Raw genomic sequence first — 14,078 nt, forward strand, 5'->3', positions numbered from 1 at the left:
CGCTCCCGCTGTATTCAGTTACAGCGGGAGTCGGGCCAGGGGAGGAGCGGCGGTGATCACCGCTGCTCTTCCCCGATCGTCAGGGATCTAGTGTGGAAATCCGCCCGCTTGTGTAAACAAAGCGGGCGGATCTCCTAAGTGACAGGCAGGGTCAGATTGCAGGGTTCAGCGTAGCTGAACCTGCGATCTGTCCCTGTGTCACTCAGTCACCTCCCCCCACACACGTTAGTAAGCACCAGGCATACATTAACCCCTCCCTCTCCAATAAAATTAACCCCTTCCCTGCCAGTGCAATTTTTACAGTAACAGTGCATATATATAGCACTGATTACTGCAGTAATGTCACTGGTACCCCCAAAAGTGTCAAAAATGTCAGTCAAGGGTCTGATCTGTCCGCCGCAATGTCGCAGTCCAGCAAAAAAAAAATCGCAGATCGCCGCCATTACTCGTTAAAAAAAAAAAAGACAAAAATCATTCCCTTAGTTAGTAAACGCAATAACTTTTGCGCAAACCAATCAAAATATGCTTATTGTGATTTTTTTTACCAAACATAGGTAGCAGAAAACAAATTGGCCAAAAATTTTAAAAAATTAGATTTTTACATTTTTTTGGGGGGAATTTCATATAAAAAAATGTTAAAAATATTGTTATTTTTTCAAAATAAACGCTATTTTTTTGTTTATAGTGCAAAAAGTAAAAATCGCACAGGTGATCAAATACCACCAAAAGAAAGCTCTGTTTATGGAAAAAAAAGGACGTAAATTTCGTTTGGATACGGCATCGCACGACCGCGCAATTGTCAGTTAAAGTCGCACAGCGCCGAATCGCAAAAAGTGGCCCAGACGTAAGACAGCAAAATCCTCCGGTGGTAAAGTGGTTAAGACGGCTCTCATTCATTTACATTGAATTTGTAATGACAAAAGACTTGGAGCGACTTGAGGGCACACAAGTCGCGTCCCAAGTCGGAGTAGTGTGAACCGGCTCTTAGACTCAACAACATATTGTTACAGCTAATATTTCATGACCTTCAAGTGTCATTTTTGATTTGACACATTTTACAAGCATGGCCTTTATTTCTGTTATAATAGCAAATACAGTAGATTAGATAAGAGTGAACACTCAATTTAGTGAGTATGCAAAGTCACTATGCTGCCTTTCCTATAATTAGCCTGTCAGGGAAACATGGAGGGTGCCATTGTAGCCATCTCCTGTACAAAAGACTAGCTGCATGTCTTTCACAATAGGTAATAGAAAATGCGCATGTGCAAAAGAGCTGCTGGCAGAAACAGTCAGACACACTGTGCAATCAACAAAATAAACAAAATTCTGCCATGTTAATAATAATATAATACAAAACACATCAATAACGTGAAAAAAACTTTTGTGCAAAAAATATCGTAAGTCCGTTTTTAAATGTGTAAAGATGTGAGCAACAATTCCAATCAGAGGTTGTGTACACCACTGTGTAATGAAAACTATCAGAAAAACCTCTATGTTTACCACGTCCACATGCGTCATCACCAATAGTTGGGTGGACTCTTACCAGAATTTATGGACTCTATATGGGCCTGCGGACAGAATTCTAGTATTTGATGCTCGGACCCAGATGATCCTCATCTCAGATTCCTCAATAGTAATATGGATACCTATGGCAACAATCATAACGCAGGATTCCTCATAAAATCTAAATAAATATGCCCACATAGCGTGAATCCATAAAACACATTTATTAAAAGTAAAATGCAAAGCTACTCACTTTTGAGTAATAAAAACAGCGCTGTATATACAAAACATTCCCAAACAGTGTAGTAAGCGATTCCAGGTATTACAGAGAATCCATGCAAGCGTGGCGACGTCACGTGCGTTAGCTCCGCCCAACGCGTTTCATCATAACTGACGTTTTACTTTTAATAAATGTGTTTTATGGATTCACGTGTATTAGCTACGCCCAATGAGTTTAATCATAACTGACGTTTTACTTTTAATAAATGTGTTTTATGGATTCACACTATGTGGGTATATTTATTTTGATTTTATGAGGAATCCTGTATTATCACTGTTGCCATAGGTCCAATTATACTATTGAGAAATCAGAGATATCATAAGGATCTAATGTTATCATCTGGGTCTCAGGATTAAATACCTGGATATTGTTTGCAGGCCTATCTGACACCGTAATAGAGTCCATATAGATTCTGGTAAGAGTCCACTCAGGTGAAGGCCCACATGGTGAACATAGAAGTTTTCTGACACTTTTCATTACACAGCGGTGTACGCAACCTCTGATTGGGACTGTTGCTTTCATCTTTACATATTTAAAACGGACTTAAAATATTATTGATGTGTTTTGTATTATATTATTATTAGTGCGGCAGAATTTTGTTTATTTTGCATGGCTTTCATGCCTCCTACTTCAGTACTTTAAAGTGTTTCTAAAGGCTGAAGGTTTCTTACCTTCATGCATGAAGGTAAAAAACCTTCTGAGTGCAGCTCCCCCACCAGCCCCCCTAATACTTACCTGTGCCTGATCTTGATCAGGCAATGTGTACGAGAGCAGCTGCGCCTCCGGCTCTCTCCCTCCTCATTGGTTCAGACAAAGCAGCCGAATCACAGTCAGTGGGGAGGGGGTGGGAGCGAGCAAGCAGGAGTGCCCCCATGGCAAGCAGCTCAGCAGGGGGAAGAGGATCGGGGCTAATAACATGTTGGTTTTGTTTTTTATTCACTTTAGTATCACTTTAAGGCTCTAATCAAGAATGCACATCAGAATGTCTGACTTTTCTGCTGGTCAATAAGATCTTTCTGCTGCCTCATGGTTTGGCTTCAGTGCTTCCTCGGTCAGCTTCCTGCCCCCTGGATAGTCACTGTCCTACAAGAGGGTTGGAGATGAAAAAGTGACACAGGAAGGTGAACAACCGAACCAAAAGGATAAATTGCCTAATTAGGAAACATGTGGGTCACCTGAGTTGTGCAGTGTGGAAAATGTATGTAAATTAGTGATCGACCGATATCGTTTTTTTTGGTCATCGCATATCGGTATCGGCCGATATTTTCGTACATTAAAAAAAAAAATTGTTTTTTTTATTTATTTTTTCTTGACAGGTACTGTTGTGGAGGGATCTGGGGAGGGGGGGGGTCTAAAAGACCCCAAACCCCTCCTCTGCACCTAAAAGCATTAAAAATGCCAATTGAAGAGACAAGAACTCACTGCTCAAGGTGGTGTAATTGCCTGATTGATTCACACCAGTGCATGCCCCGGGTCGCCTCCGTGAAAACTTGATAAAGGAAAAGGAATTGGCAGCACTCCAGGTTGAGTCAAAATCCAGATTTATTGACTGGACATCCAAATATGACAATCGTGACAAGGTAGACGCGTTTCACACACTGACTGTGTGCTTAATCATTACCGATAATGATAATGGTAATGATTAAGCACAGTCAGTGCGTGAAACGCGTCTACCTTGTCACGATTGTCATATTTGGATGTCTAGTCAATAAATCTGGATTTTGACTCAACCTGGAGTGCTGCCAATTCCTTTTCCTTTATCATTCAAAACGCCAAGTTTGGCTGTTTTGAATGCTGTAATTTGGCGCCGAGTCCCCGGAAGTGATGTCATGATATCACTTCCGGATTTTTACATGGAGACCCGATCAGAGCCGAATGCGGCTTTGATCGGGTCTTCGGCGGCCGTGCTGGCTGGCTGCCTGGGTCTCCCGGTGGGACGGGAGACCCGGGCGAGCTGCGGAAGGTGGCGGGAGGAGGGGGGGACGTCCTCCCCTCCCGCTCATTGTAATGATAGCCGAGCGGCTTCTCAGCCACATCGGTTGTTATTACAAGACAGCTGACCGTCGGCTATGGACGCTGGCACCAGGGTGATGCCTCTAGCTGCAGGCATCACTCCGGTACAACACTTTCCCGAAATATCGGCAATATCGGTAACCTCAGGGGCCGATTCTGAAATATTGGGAAAAATGCATATCGGCCCCCGATAATCGGTCTATCCCTATTGTAAATACAAGGACAGAACTTCAAATCTTTTTGGAGGTAAAGCGGCTTCCGAGTTTTCTTTAAATCAGTTTTGAAAGGGAATGTGTCAACAGTCTCTCACCTGGTTACAGACCCCTTTGCCACCATCAGCGGAGCAGTTCCGGGGACAGACATTGCGCAGGCAGTAAGGGCCGGACAGCGGGCTCTTGCAGACACAGCTCTGTCCCCGGCACACTTTATTGGGTTCACAAGGCGGGTAACATTCATGCACAGTGTAAGTGGCATTAAAGCCGGAGGGCTCTGTGTTATTTGCTTCATAATACACCACAAGGATCCCTAGGGGAAAAAATACATAGAAATGAATTAATAATATGTAATGTAAATATTGCAGGTTATCATGCAGGTCATCATTATACTGAGTACCACTATTCACAGCCGGTTCCCTACTGTGCATGCGCGAAGTACGCTGCACTTTGTGAATGCCCCGGCGGCAGGAGAAGGGAGGCCGAACTTCAGGCTGAGTTTGCCGCCACGCAGTAAGCTGGAAGTGGGTGCAGATACCTGTCAAAACCAGGTACCCCCCTCTGCCCTACCCCACCGAAAGTGGCAGCAGAGGAGGGGAGGCGGCAAACAAGTGGAGCTTCCCCTTTTGGGTGGACCTAACGTGATAATTGAGCACTGATCTGTACCTGTAGTTGCCTCAACAGTCAATGGTGCTTCACCCCGTCCACGTCCACAGAATGCTCCCAGCAAGCTGCGATCAGACTGCAGAAGTCCTGTATCCAGGAAGGCCGGATTCCCATCAAACACATAGACATAGCTATGCTGTAAAAAAAGGATTACAGGAAGAAAGAACACCAAAGAGTATATCATTTTCCTTAGAAACGTGTCGAAATAATACATATTAACTATTTAACGACCACACGCCGCAGTTTTACTGCAGCAGGCAGCCCCTCCAGCACGAAATAAAGTAACTGTACGTTGGTTGCGTGCCTGCAGCTAGGGGGCAAGCGCGCGCCACCAGCGGCGTGCCCTCGCCCCCACTCGGCAGCTCCGATTGCTGCCTGACATCCGCGATCGCTCCCCGCTGAGAGAGAAGGACAGTCAGCTATTGTATACACAGCCGGCCGTTCATCTCCCTGGAATGATCACAGAGCGCGTGTGATCCTTCTATATCGGATCACATGTCTCTATGGTCATTTCACAAGCCCATCCCCCATAAAGTTAGAAACACTCCCCTAGGTACACATTTAACCCCTTGATCACCCTCTGTGTTAACCCCTTGATCACCCACTGTGTTAACCCCTCGATCACCTACTGTGTTAACCCCTTCCCTACCAGTGTCATTATTACAGTAACAGTGCATATTTTTAGCACTGATTACTGTAGTAATGTTACTGGTCCCCCCCAAAAGTGTCAAAAATGTCAGTTAGGGGTCCGATCTGTCCGCCGCAATGTCGCAGTCCCGCTAAAAATCGCAGATTGCCACCATTACTAGTTAAAAAACAAAAAAAAAACAATATAAATGAAATAAATCTTTTCCGTAGTTAGTAGAAGCGATAACTTTTTTGTGCAAACCAATCAAAATACGCTTATTGCGATTCTTTTTTACCAAAAATATGCAGCAGACATCAAATTGGCCTAAGAGGATGAGAAATTTAGATTTTTCTTTTTTTTTTTAGGAATGTCATGTAGCAGAATGTGAAAAATATTGTTTTTCTTTTTTTTTTTTCAGAATTGTTGCTCTATTTTTGTTTATAGTGCAAAAAATAAAAATCGCACAGGTGATCAAATACCACCAAAAGAAAGCTCTGTTTGTGGGGAAAAAAAAACCCTCAATTTTGTTTGGGTACAGCATCGCACGACCGCGCAATTGTCCGTTAAATTAACGCAGTGCCGAATCTCAAAAAATGGCCTGGTCAATAGGGGGAAAATCTTCCGGTCCAGAAGTGGTTAACTCATAGACTCCCACTGACAGCCAGCACATAGCGAGCTTCAAGTAGGTGCAGCAGTTTTCAGAAGACAGATTTACTAGCTAATGCTATGAAACAGGCCTAAACAGAAGGGAGCTCAGAAGACGCAGACTGCAGAGTGAATTGCATAAAAAGAACACAATCCCTTGTGTCATTTTTGTCTGCTGCCTCCTTCCTCTGCTATCAGCATGAATCACTTCAGACAAGAGAGAAAGAGAGGGAGCTCCAGCACATAGTCTGTGATTGACAGCCACAGCTCTGTTCCTGTGTGCTGTGTGAACGGGGGTGTGTCCCTTCCGTCCAATCAGCACACACTGAGCTCTGCAGAGTGTAACTTCAGCTCCCCACCCCCTGCTTTCTGGGAGTTTAGACAAGCTGTATAAATTTCGCACTTCAAACTGATTATCTAGGGGGATTTGTTTAATTTCTATGTATCCCCTGAGGCTAGTCACTTCACTGGGTATATATAAGGGTTTACACCCACTTTAACCACTTCCCGAGCGGCCGCTCCTGTGCGAACCTGCAGCTAGGGGGCGAGAGCACGCACCGCCAGCGGCACGCTCCCGCCCCCACTCGGCAGCGAGGATGCCAATGCACAGGGCAGACGGCTTTGATTGCAGCCTGATACCTGTGATCGTTCCCCGCTGAGAGAGAAGAACTCTGCAGAGTGTAACTTCAGCTCCTCACCCCCTGCTTTCTGGGAATTTAGACAAGCTGTATAAATTCCGCACTTCGTACGGATTATCTAGGGCAGTGATGGTGAACCTTGGCACCCCAGATGTTTTGGAACTACATTTCCCATGATGCTCAACTACACTGCAGAGTGCATGAGCATCATGGAAAATGTATGGAAAAAAAAAAAAAAAAACACCAGTCCAAATCTCTCCCCAAAAAAAAAAAAGGGGGAGAAAAAAAAGCTTTTCTGAATCTTCTATTTGCCCGAGTTTTTTAAACTTGAGCTTTTCTGTTTCCGTCCATCATTCTTCCCTGCGGTCTCCAATATGAGTGCCCTGTTGTTCTAGGAGAGATCATTAGCCAGTTCTCAACCTGTATCGCTTCTATTCCTAGAAATTTAAATAAGTCGGGCAAATCTGCTGGGGTTCGAAGCGTAAACATGTCTCTTTCTTTAAAAAAAGTCACTGCCAATGGATATCCCCATTTATATCTAAATCCTTGTTGCCTCGCTCTTTCTAACACAGGGCGCAGTAATGATCTTCGGTATAATGTATTTTTAGACAAGTCCGGAAGTATCTTAATTTTAGCCCCTGTAACCTCAATTGAGCCCATGTCCCAGGCTTTACGGAGGATCTCCTCCTTTTGAACATAGTAGTGCATTTTACATACAATGTCCCGAGGTCTACTAGGGTCTGCATATCTGGACCCTCCTACCCTGTGAACTCTGTCTATCTCCATATGAGCCATTGATTGTGAGGTGGGGGCAAGAACCTTGAGAAAGATGTCTCTCACCTTATCTTGTAGATTCTCCCCTTCCACCTCTGGCACTCCCCTCAGCTTCAAGTTTCCTCTACGACTTCTGTCTTCCAGATCTTCAATATGCAATTGCATATTAATTGTAGCTTCGGAGAGTGTCTCTGTAGCCTTCCTGACTTCTGTCACTTGGTCTTTTACTAGTGTAATTTCGGCTCCTTTTGCGTCCACTTTGCTACAAAGCTGGGTCATATCAGCGCGGAGACCCTGAATATCCCGCCGATGTGCTTCTTCGATCCGCAAGATCATAGCCTCTATCTCAGCTCTTGTAGGTAGCGCCTTTAGTAGCTCTTTAATCTCCGGATTCTCCAGTCCCTGCTGATTTCCAGCCATCTCCTTGTCCTCTCTCTCAACAGCCACTGCAGGCTCCGCAGCACTTCCATCTGCCTTTTTCTCCGTTTTGTCTACAGACTGTGCATTCTGTGTACTCTTGGTCTGCGCTCCTGCACGTGCCGACGCCATCTTGACTCCAGAGACCCCAGTCGGCTGTAGCGGGAAGTACTGCTGAATATCTCCTGATCTTCTTCGCGCTTGACGGCGTTCTGCAGCTGAACAGTCACAAACCGAGCGGGTGACCGGGCGCGTCCTTGCCCAATTGCCTGTTTGCATGCCGGTTCAATTCCTCATGCCGGGTCGGTCTAGGAAAGGGAGCTGCGGGAGCTTCTCAGACACACGTCTTCACATCTCCGCCCCTCCAGGCCACTCCCCCACACACGTGATTCTGCACAGAACGGCTGCCAACCCCCTTCATGGAAAATGTAGTTCCAAAACATCTGGGGTGCCAAGGTTCGCCATCACTGATCTAGGGGGATTTGTTTAATTTCTATTGACCACCTGAAGCTAGTAATTTCACTGGGTATATATAAGGGTTTACACCCACTTTAAATAAAGTGACCCAAAATCCAGCATACTTCCCCAGTAAATCAGAAAACAAAATAGGTTACCGTGCAGGGGATATTGAAGTCCGGCTGCAGACTGAAGCTAAGCCTTGGGCAGTTGTCCTCTGGATGACATGGCTCCGAGTGGGAGGATACATTCAGCACCCACAGACAATATGAGCCGCCGGGAGATCCCAAAGCAGAGGAAGACACATTGGTCAGCAGCTGACGGCCCTGGCATTCAAGATAACAAATCCCACCATTCCTATGAAAACAGAAGCAGTAATAAAATATTAAACAATCCCGCTAATGTGCACCATATTGCTCACAGGAAAGAAAGGTTTGCTAGATATATTTTTTAATATTATAAGGTTAAAGTACAACTCCAGCACAAAGTAACCTTTTTAGTTTTCAATAGACTTAGGCCCCGTTCACATAGGGGCGATCCGACTTGGGGGGGGCAACCTCCGAGGTCGCGGTGCGAGCAGCGCGCCGCGACCTCGGAGCGGCCGCCACGGACTTCATAACATTGAAGACCAGGTCCCCTCACAGGTCGCCTTAGTGTGAACGGGAACTTAGGAGGACTAAAAAACGTCTGTCAAATATTATTGTTATCCATGAGATATCACATCCCTTTCTGTCACTATACCAGCAGAACAAGAAATAAAGAGGAGCAATTATCAGATACAGCAAGATACAGACAGCAATAATAATGTAACCAAACAGTGTAAGTTACAAGACTGGCTGTACAGAATTTTAAATCACTTGGCAGGTCAGCAGTAAATACCGTACTAGGTGTGACAATTTAATTCCCGGAAGGCCTGCAGAGTAGCTCCATGGTGGTGAGTCCTCAGCCATTTACAATCAAGCATGTGAACTTGCACTCACCTGGGTCACAGCCCAGTTTACGAAGTCTTTATGGAGTAGTAGAAAAAAAAAAACACCAGTGTGTTGTGCTGTTGGCGGAAAATACATCACAGGAATCTGGAGCATAAACCAAATAAAGTTCATTGGAAAAAATAAAAAATAAACCAAAAAAGTAAACAAAATAAAGTTGCGCTTATATCATAAAGAAAAAAAAAATAGTCCAAAAAGTGATGTCACAAAGTCCATAAAAGCACCAAGTGAATTCTACACCTAATTGATTGTGATCCCACATGAAAAGAAAAGTCTCCACCCACATAAATTGGCTGCTTTCCAAATGGTATTGACCTCCTGTCACGGAAGGTTTCGCTTGCCTGCGGCTATAGCCCTGCCTAGGCCTCTGTTCAGATAATGGGACTTTATGAGGAAACCGATGCCCGTCACTCTTGAGGAGACTCAGTCAAAAATAACCCCAGAAGAAAAGAGCTTCATAGCATTTATTTAACAAATAAAGGTTGCACTCACATAAGAAAATAGAATACACGCATAAATAAAGCCGGCCAGCTCTGCACAGCAGCCTGTCCTTCCGGGACTTAGGCAAACGCTGTGACGTCAGCACGTCGCTCCTCCCGACGCATTTCGTCACAATCTGCCGTCGTCCTGGCGCCCTAATCAGCTGATGAAGAATTTACTTGGTGACATAAATTTTTGGACTATATTTATTTTCTTTACGATATAAGCGCAACTTTATTTGGTTTATGATTTCTTGTTGTGTGTGTCTCACAGCCAAGTTACTGCTGCTATATGTACACTATTTTATTTTTGAATAGCGCAGTTTTTTTTTTTAGGAATCTTGAGCAGTAGTTAAAAATCGAATTTTGCATGAAAATTGGCAAAAGTGCGTGTGACACTTTAGCTCTGTTACAACAGGCTTATGGTGAACATTAGAAATAGAGCTGCACAATTAATCACTAAAAAAATCACGTTCTTGATTCAACCCCCCTCATGATCTTAATCCAGCATTTCCATGATTCTTATTCTCTGATCAGAGCTGTCAAAAAAAAAAGGCAGCTGGGAAAGGTTATTACAACATTGCTCAGCTCCAAGATAAAAAGAAACATTGTATCATTTGGTTCTTTTAGATCAAAGAGATAAACTTCAGTCTGCAAATGAGGGCAGTTTTACCACTTAAAGCGGTGTTCCAGTTTCCCCCCTCCAAAAATGAAAAGTCAGCAGCTACATATACTGTATCTACTGACTTTTAATATTAGGACACTTACCTGTCCTGGAGTCCAGCGATGTCGGCACCGCAGCCGATGTTTCCATCGGCTGTCGGATGCTGCCACCGCCTTTGCCGGTAAGGGAACCCGGCAGTGAAGCCTTGTGGCTTCAAGGGCGGCTCCCTACTGAGCATGCGCGAAGCGAGCTGCGCATTCGGATTGGCTCAGCGGCGGTGGGAGGAGGAGAGGGCCAAACTTCCGAGAGATGGCGCCGCTGCGCCGTCTCCCGGAAGTGGGGACAGGCACCTGTCAAAAACAGGTACCCGTTCCCCCCTCCCCCCTAAAAGGTACCAAATGTGGCACCGGAGGGGGGGGAGCAAAATAGCGGAAGTTCCACTTTTGGGTGGAACTCCGCTTTAAAGACTGAGCCTTTTTCTGACACTTGTTGCTTACAAGTTAAAATCAGTATTTTTTGCTATAAAATTACTTAGAACCCCAAAACATATATATTTAGCAGAGACCCTAGAGAATAAAATGGGGATTGTTTACATTTTATGTTACACTGTATTTGCGCAGCGGTCTTTCAAAATCATTTTTTTGGGAAAAAAATACACTTCAATGAATTAAAAAAAAAATACACAGTAAAGTTAGCCCAATTTTTTTGTATAACATGAAAGATGATGTTACGCCGAGAATAGTGAGAGAATCATGATCTTTTTTTATGAGCTTACAAATCGTGATTCTCATTTTATCTAGAATCCTGCAAGTGCTTTTGCATACATAGGCAGTTTAAAGAGGGGCAGGAAGATGTCCACAATGATACAAGAAGTGGGCAGCCAAACACGCAAAGGTGGACAGAGTGTGAACCCTTGTATGCTCGTGCTGGAGTGTTTTTTTTTATCACAAGTGGATAGTTCACTATGAGTTCATAGAACATGGTACAACAGTCAACCAACATTATTACTTGGAAATTCTAGAAAGGTTTACTGGAATCTGTTCAGAGGAAAAGACCACAACTCTGGCCTGACACGTGGATTCTCCATCACGACGATGCTCCTGTACAAACATTTGTTTACAGTACACTCCAGGAATTAAATGGTCACACCTTATATATAGGTTTAAATGGTGTATTTAGACTGTTTGACAGTTGAGCTGATAAGACAGATGTAAATTTACCCCAGAATAATGCAGACACCTTGTCTTCCCTTTCACAGAGGACAGTAACAGGTCTTGCATATCATGGGTTAACGTACCTAGGGTCTCCATAGTACCCGGGTGCACACTTTTCACAGTGTTCTCCCTGAGTGTTGTCTGTACAGTAACACACACCCGTCTCCCGGTCGCAATAGCCCATTTCGGGGGTCCCGTGTTTGTTGCAGGCACATTCCTGGCACCCCGGCTTCTGTGTGGCACTTCCAAAGCTGCCAGGTTGGCACTCCTGGCAATGTTCCCCTTGTGTCCAATCTGTATAAAAGATGGCAGGCACACATCATACATCAACCTTGATAATAAACTCATTTATCAACAGATTTATGTTGCATGTCCTTACTGCTTCAGCAAAAGAGACCTCTTTATATACACTATATTACCAAAAGTATTGGGACGCCTGCCTTTACACACACATTAACTTTAACGTGATCCCAGTCTTAGTCTGTAGGGTTCAATATTGAGTTGGCCCACCCTTTACAGCTATGACAGCTTCAACTCTTCTGGGAAGGCTGTCCACAAGGTTTAGGAGTGTGTCTCAAGGAATGTTTGACCATTCTTCCAGAAGCGCATTTGTGAGGTCAGGCACGGATGTTGAAGAGAAGGCCTGGCTCACAGTCTCCACTCCAATTCATCCCACAGGTGTTCTATCGGGTTGAGGTCAGGACTCTGCGCAGGAGAGTAAATTTCCTCCACCCCAAACTCACTCATCCATGTCTTTATGGACCTTGCTTTGTGCACTGGTCCAAATTATTTGGTGGAGGGGGGATCATGGTGTGGGGTTGTTTTTCAGGGGTTGGGTTTGGCCCCTTAGTTCCAGTGAAGGGAACTCTTAAGGCATCAGCATACCAAGACATTTTAGACAATTTCATGCTCCCAACTTTGTGGGAACAGTTTGGGGATGGCCCCTTCCTGTTCCAACATGACTGCGCACCAGTGCACAAAGCAAGGTCCATAAAGACATGGATGAGTGAGTTTGAGGTGGAGGAACCTGACTGCCCTGCACAGAGTCCTGACATAAACCCGACAGAACACCTTTGGGATGAATTAGACTGCGAACCAGGCCTTCTCATCCACATCAGTGCCTGACCTCACAAATGCAATTCTGGTAGAATGGTTAAACATTCTGTGAGTTCTAACATTTTTAATAAGCTGCTCATTAGAAGGAGCTATTCCCTTTTTACACGCACACACACAGGAGCAGTAGGGGAGCAGTAGGGGCAAATTGCATGCAATTCAGACAGGAACCGCACCACATTCCTTTTCAAATCACACGTGATCCTTTGCAATCATTTTGTATTGGCGCAAATCACACCGCAAAGTATCGGTTTCAGCAGCATTTGCACAAGTACTGATACTCGCGGAAATGCTTGGTATCGGCACTGATACCGATATTGGTGCATCCCTAGTCCAGTCAACAGCCACCTACCCAAACGTCTTACTTTATGCTGCATTCCGATGTATATGATCTAGCACAGTGTTTTTCAACTCCAGTCCTCAGGGCACACTAACAGGCCAGATTTTATGTATTACCTTGGGGAGATGCAGACTAGAATACTGCAATCACCGAGCAGCAAATGATATCACCTGGGATGTATTTCAGTTTTCTTGCAAACCTGGCCTGTTAGTGTGCCCTGAGGACCGGAGTTGAAAAACACTGATCTAGCATACCATACTCCTTGCTGTCCCCTCACTCACCCTGACAGGCATCACAGATGCCCGGTCCATGTGTACAGGTACTGTGGAAGTTACACCCGCAGTCCACGCTGCACTCTATTCCACTTTCTGTCACAGTGGTGCGGTTAGATGTCCATCCAAGATCACACAGACAGGTGTAAGATGTAGGTCCACTGCAAGTGCCATGGGAGCACTCATTGTAACACCTTGTAAGAAAAAAAAATCACTGTCAAAATTATCAATAATACTAAAATAATAATTAAAGTAATTGTAAACCTCAAATATGAAATATGAACAAAGCATATCTCTCTATAATGTGTTCTTGTCTCAGTTAAGAGCACTGAGTGTCATTTCTGTCTGCTGCTTCATTCCTCTTCTATCAGAATTATTCACTTCTGACAAGTTTTCACAACACTAAGAAAAATAGTGACAGGGGAGGGACCTCCAGCTGATTGACAGCCTCAGCTCTGTTCCTGTGTGCTGTGTAAAGGGAGGGGGGGGGGTTACTCTTTCTTCCAATCAGCTGTCAGAGGTCTCCTCACTGAGCTAAGCAAAGTGTAACTTCATTCAGCTCCCTGCCTCCTTTGTCCTGAAAGCTCAGACAAGCTTTATATATTCTGTTCTATTCTATATTTTAACGTACTTAAAGTCCTTACATAGCAAAGGCAGCAATTTGAGCAGTATCAGTTCACCAAGAATCAGTGGCATTCATGTGGCACAAGGTACCATCTAAAGGTGATGGCAATATATAGGGGAGAGTGTGGCCATGTCACAAATATCTATGACC

General features: G+C 44.4%; 1 protein-coding gene across 1 annotated transcript in view; it reads right to left on the reverse strand.

Annotated features, from left to right (window-relative positions):
- Positions 1-14,078, reverse strand: part of MEGF8 (multiple EGF like domains 8) — a 113,601-nt gene that overhangs the window by 36,923 nt on the left and 62,600 nt on the right. Inside the window, exons 22-26 of the mRNA XM_082273582.1 lie at positions 13,313-13,497; positions 11,662-11,872; positions 8,391-8,589; positions 4,675-4,810; positions 4,107-4,321 (exon numbers count right to left, since the gene is read on the reverse strand). Of these exons, the coding sequence (XP_082129708.1) occupies positions 4,107-4,321; positions 4,675-4,810; positions 8,391-8,589; positions 11,662-11,872; positions 13,313-13,497 (946 nt within the window). The remainder of the gene's footprint in view (positions 1-4,106; positions 4,322-4,674; positions 4,811-8,390; positions 8,590-11,661; positions 11,873-13,312; positions 13,498-14,078) is intronic.

The sequence above is a fragment of the Pelophylax lessonae genome, assembly GCF_965119305.1.
Source record: "Pelophylax lessonae genome assembly, chromosome: 12".
NCBI classification, from domain to species: domain Eukaryota; kingdom Metazoa; phylum Chordata; class Amphibia; order Anura; family Ranidae; genus Pelophylax; species Pelophylax lessonae.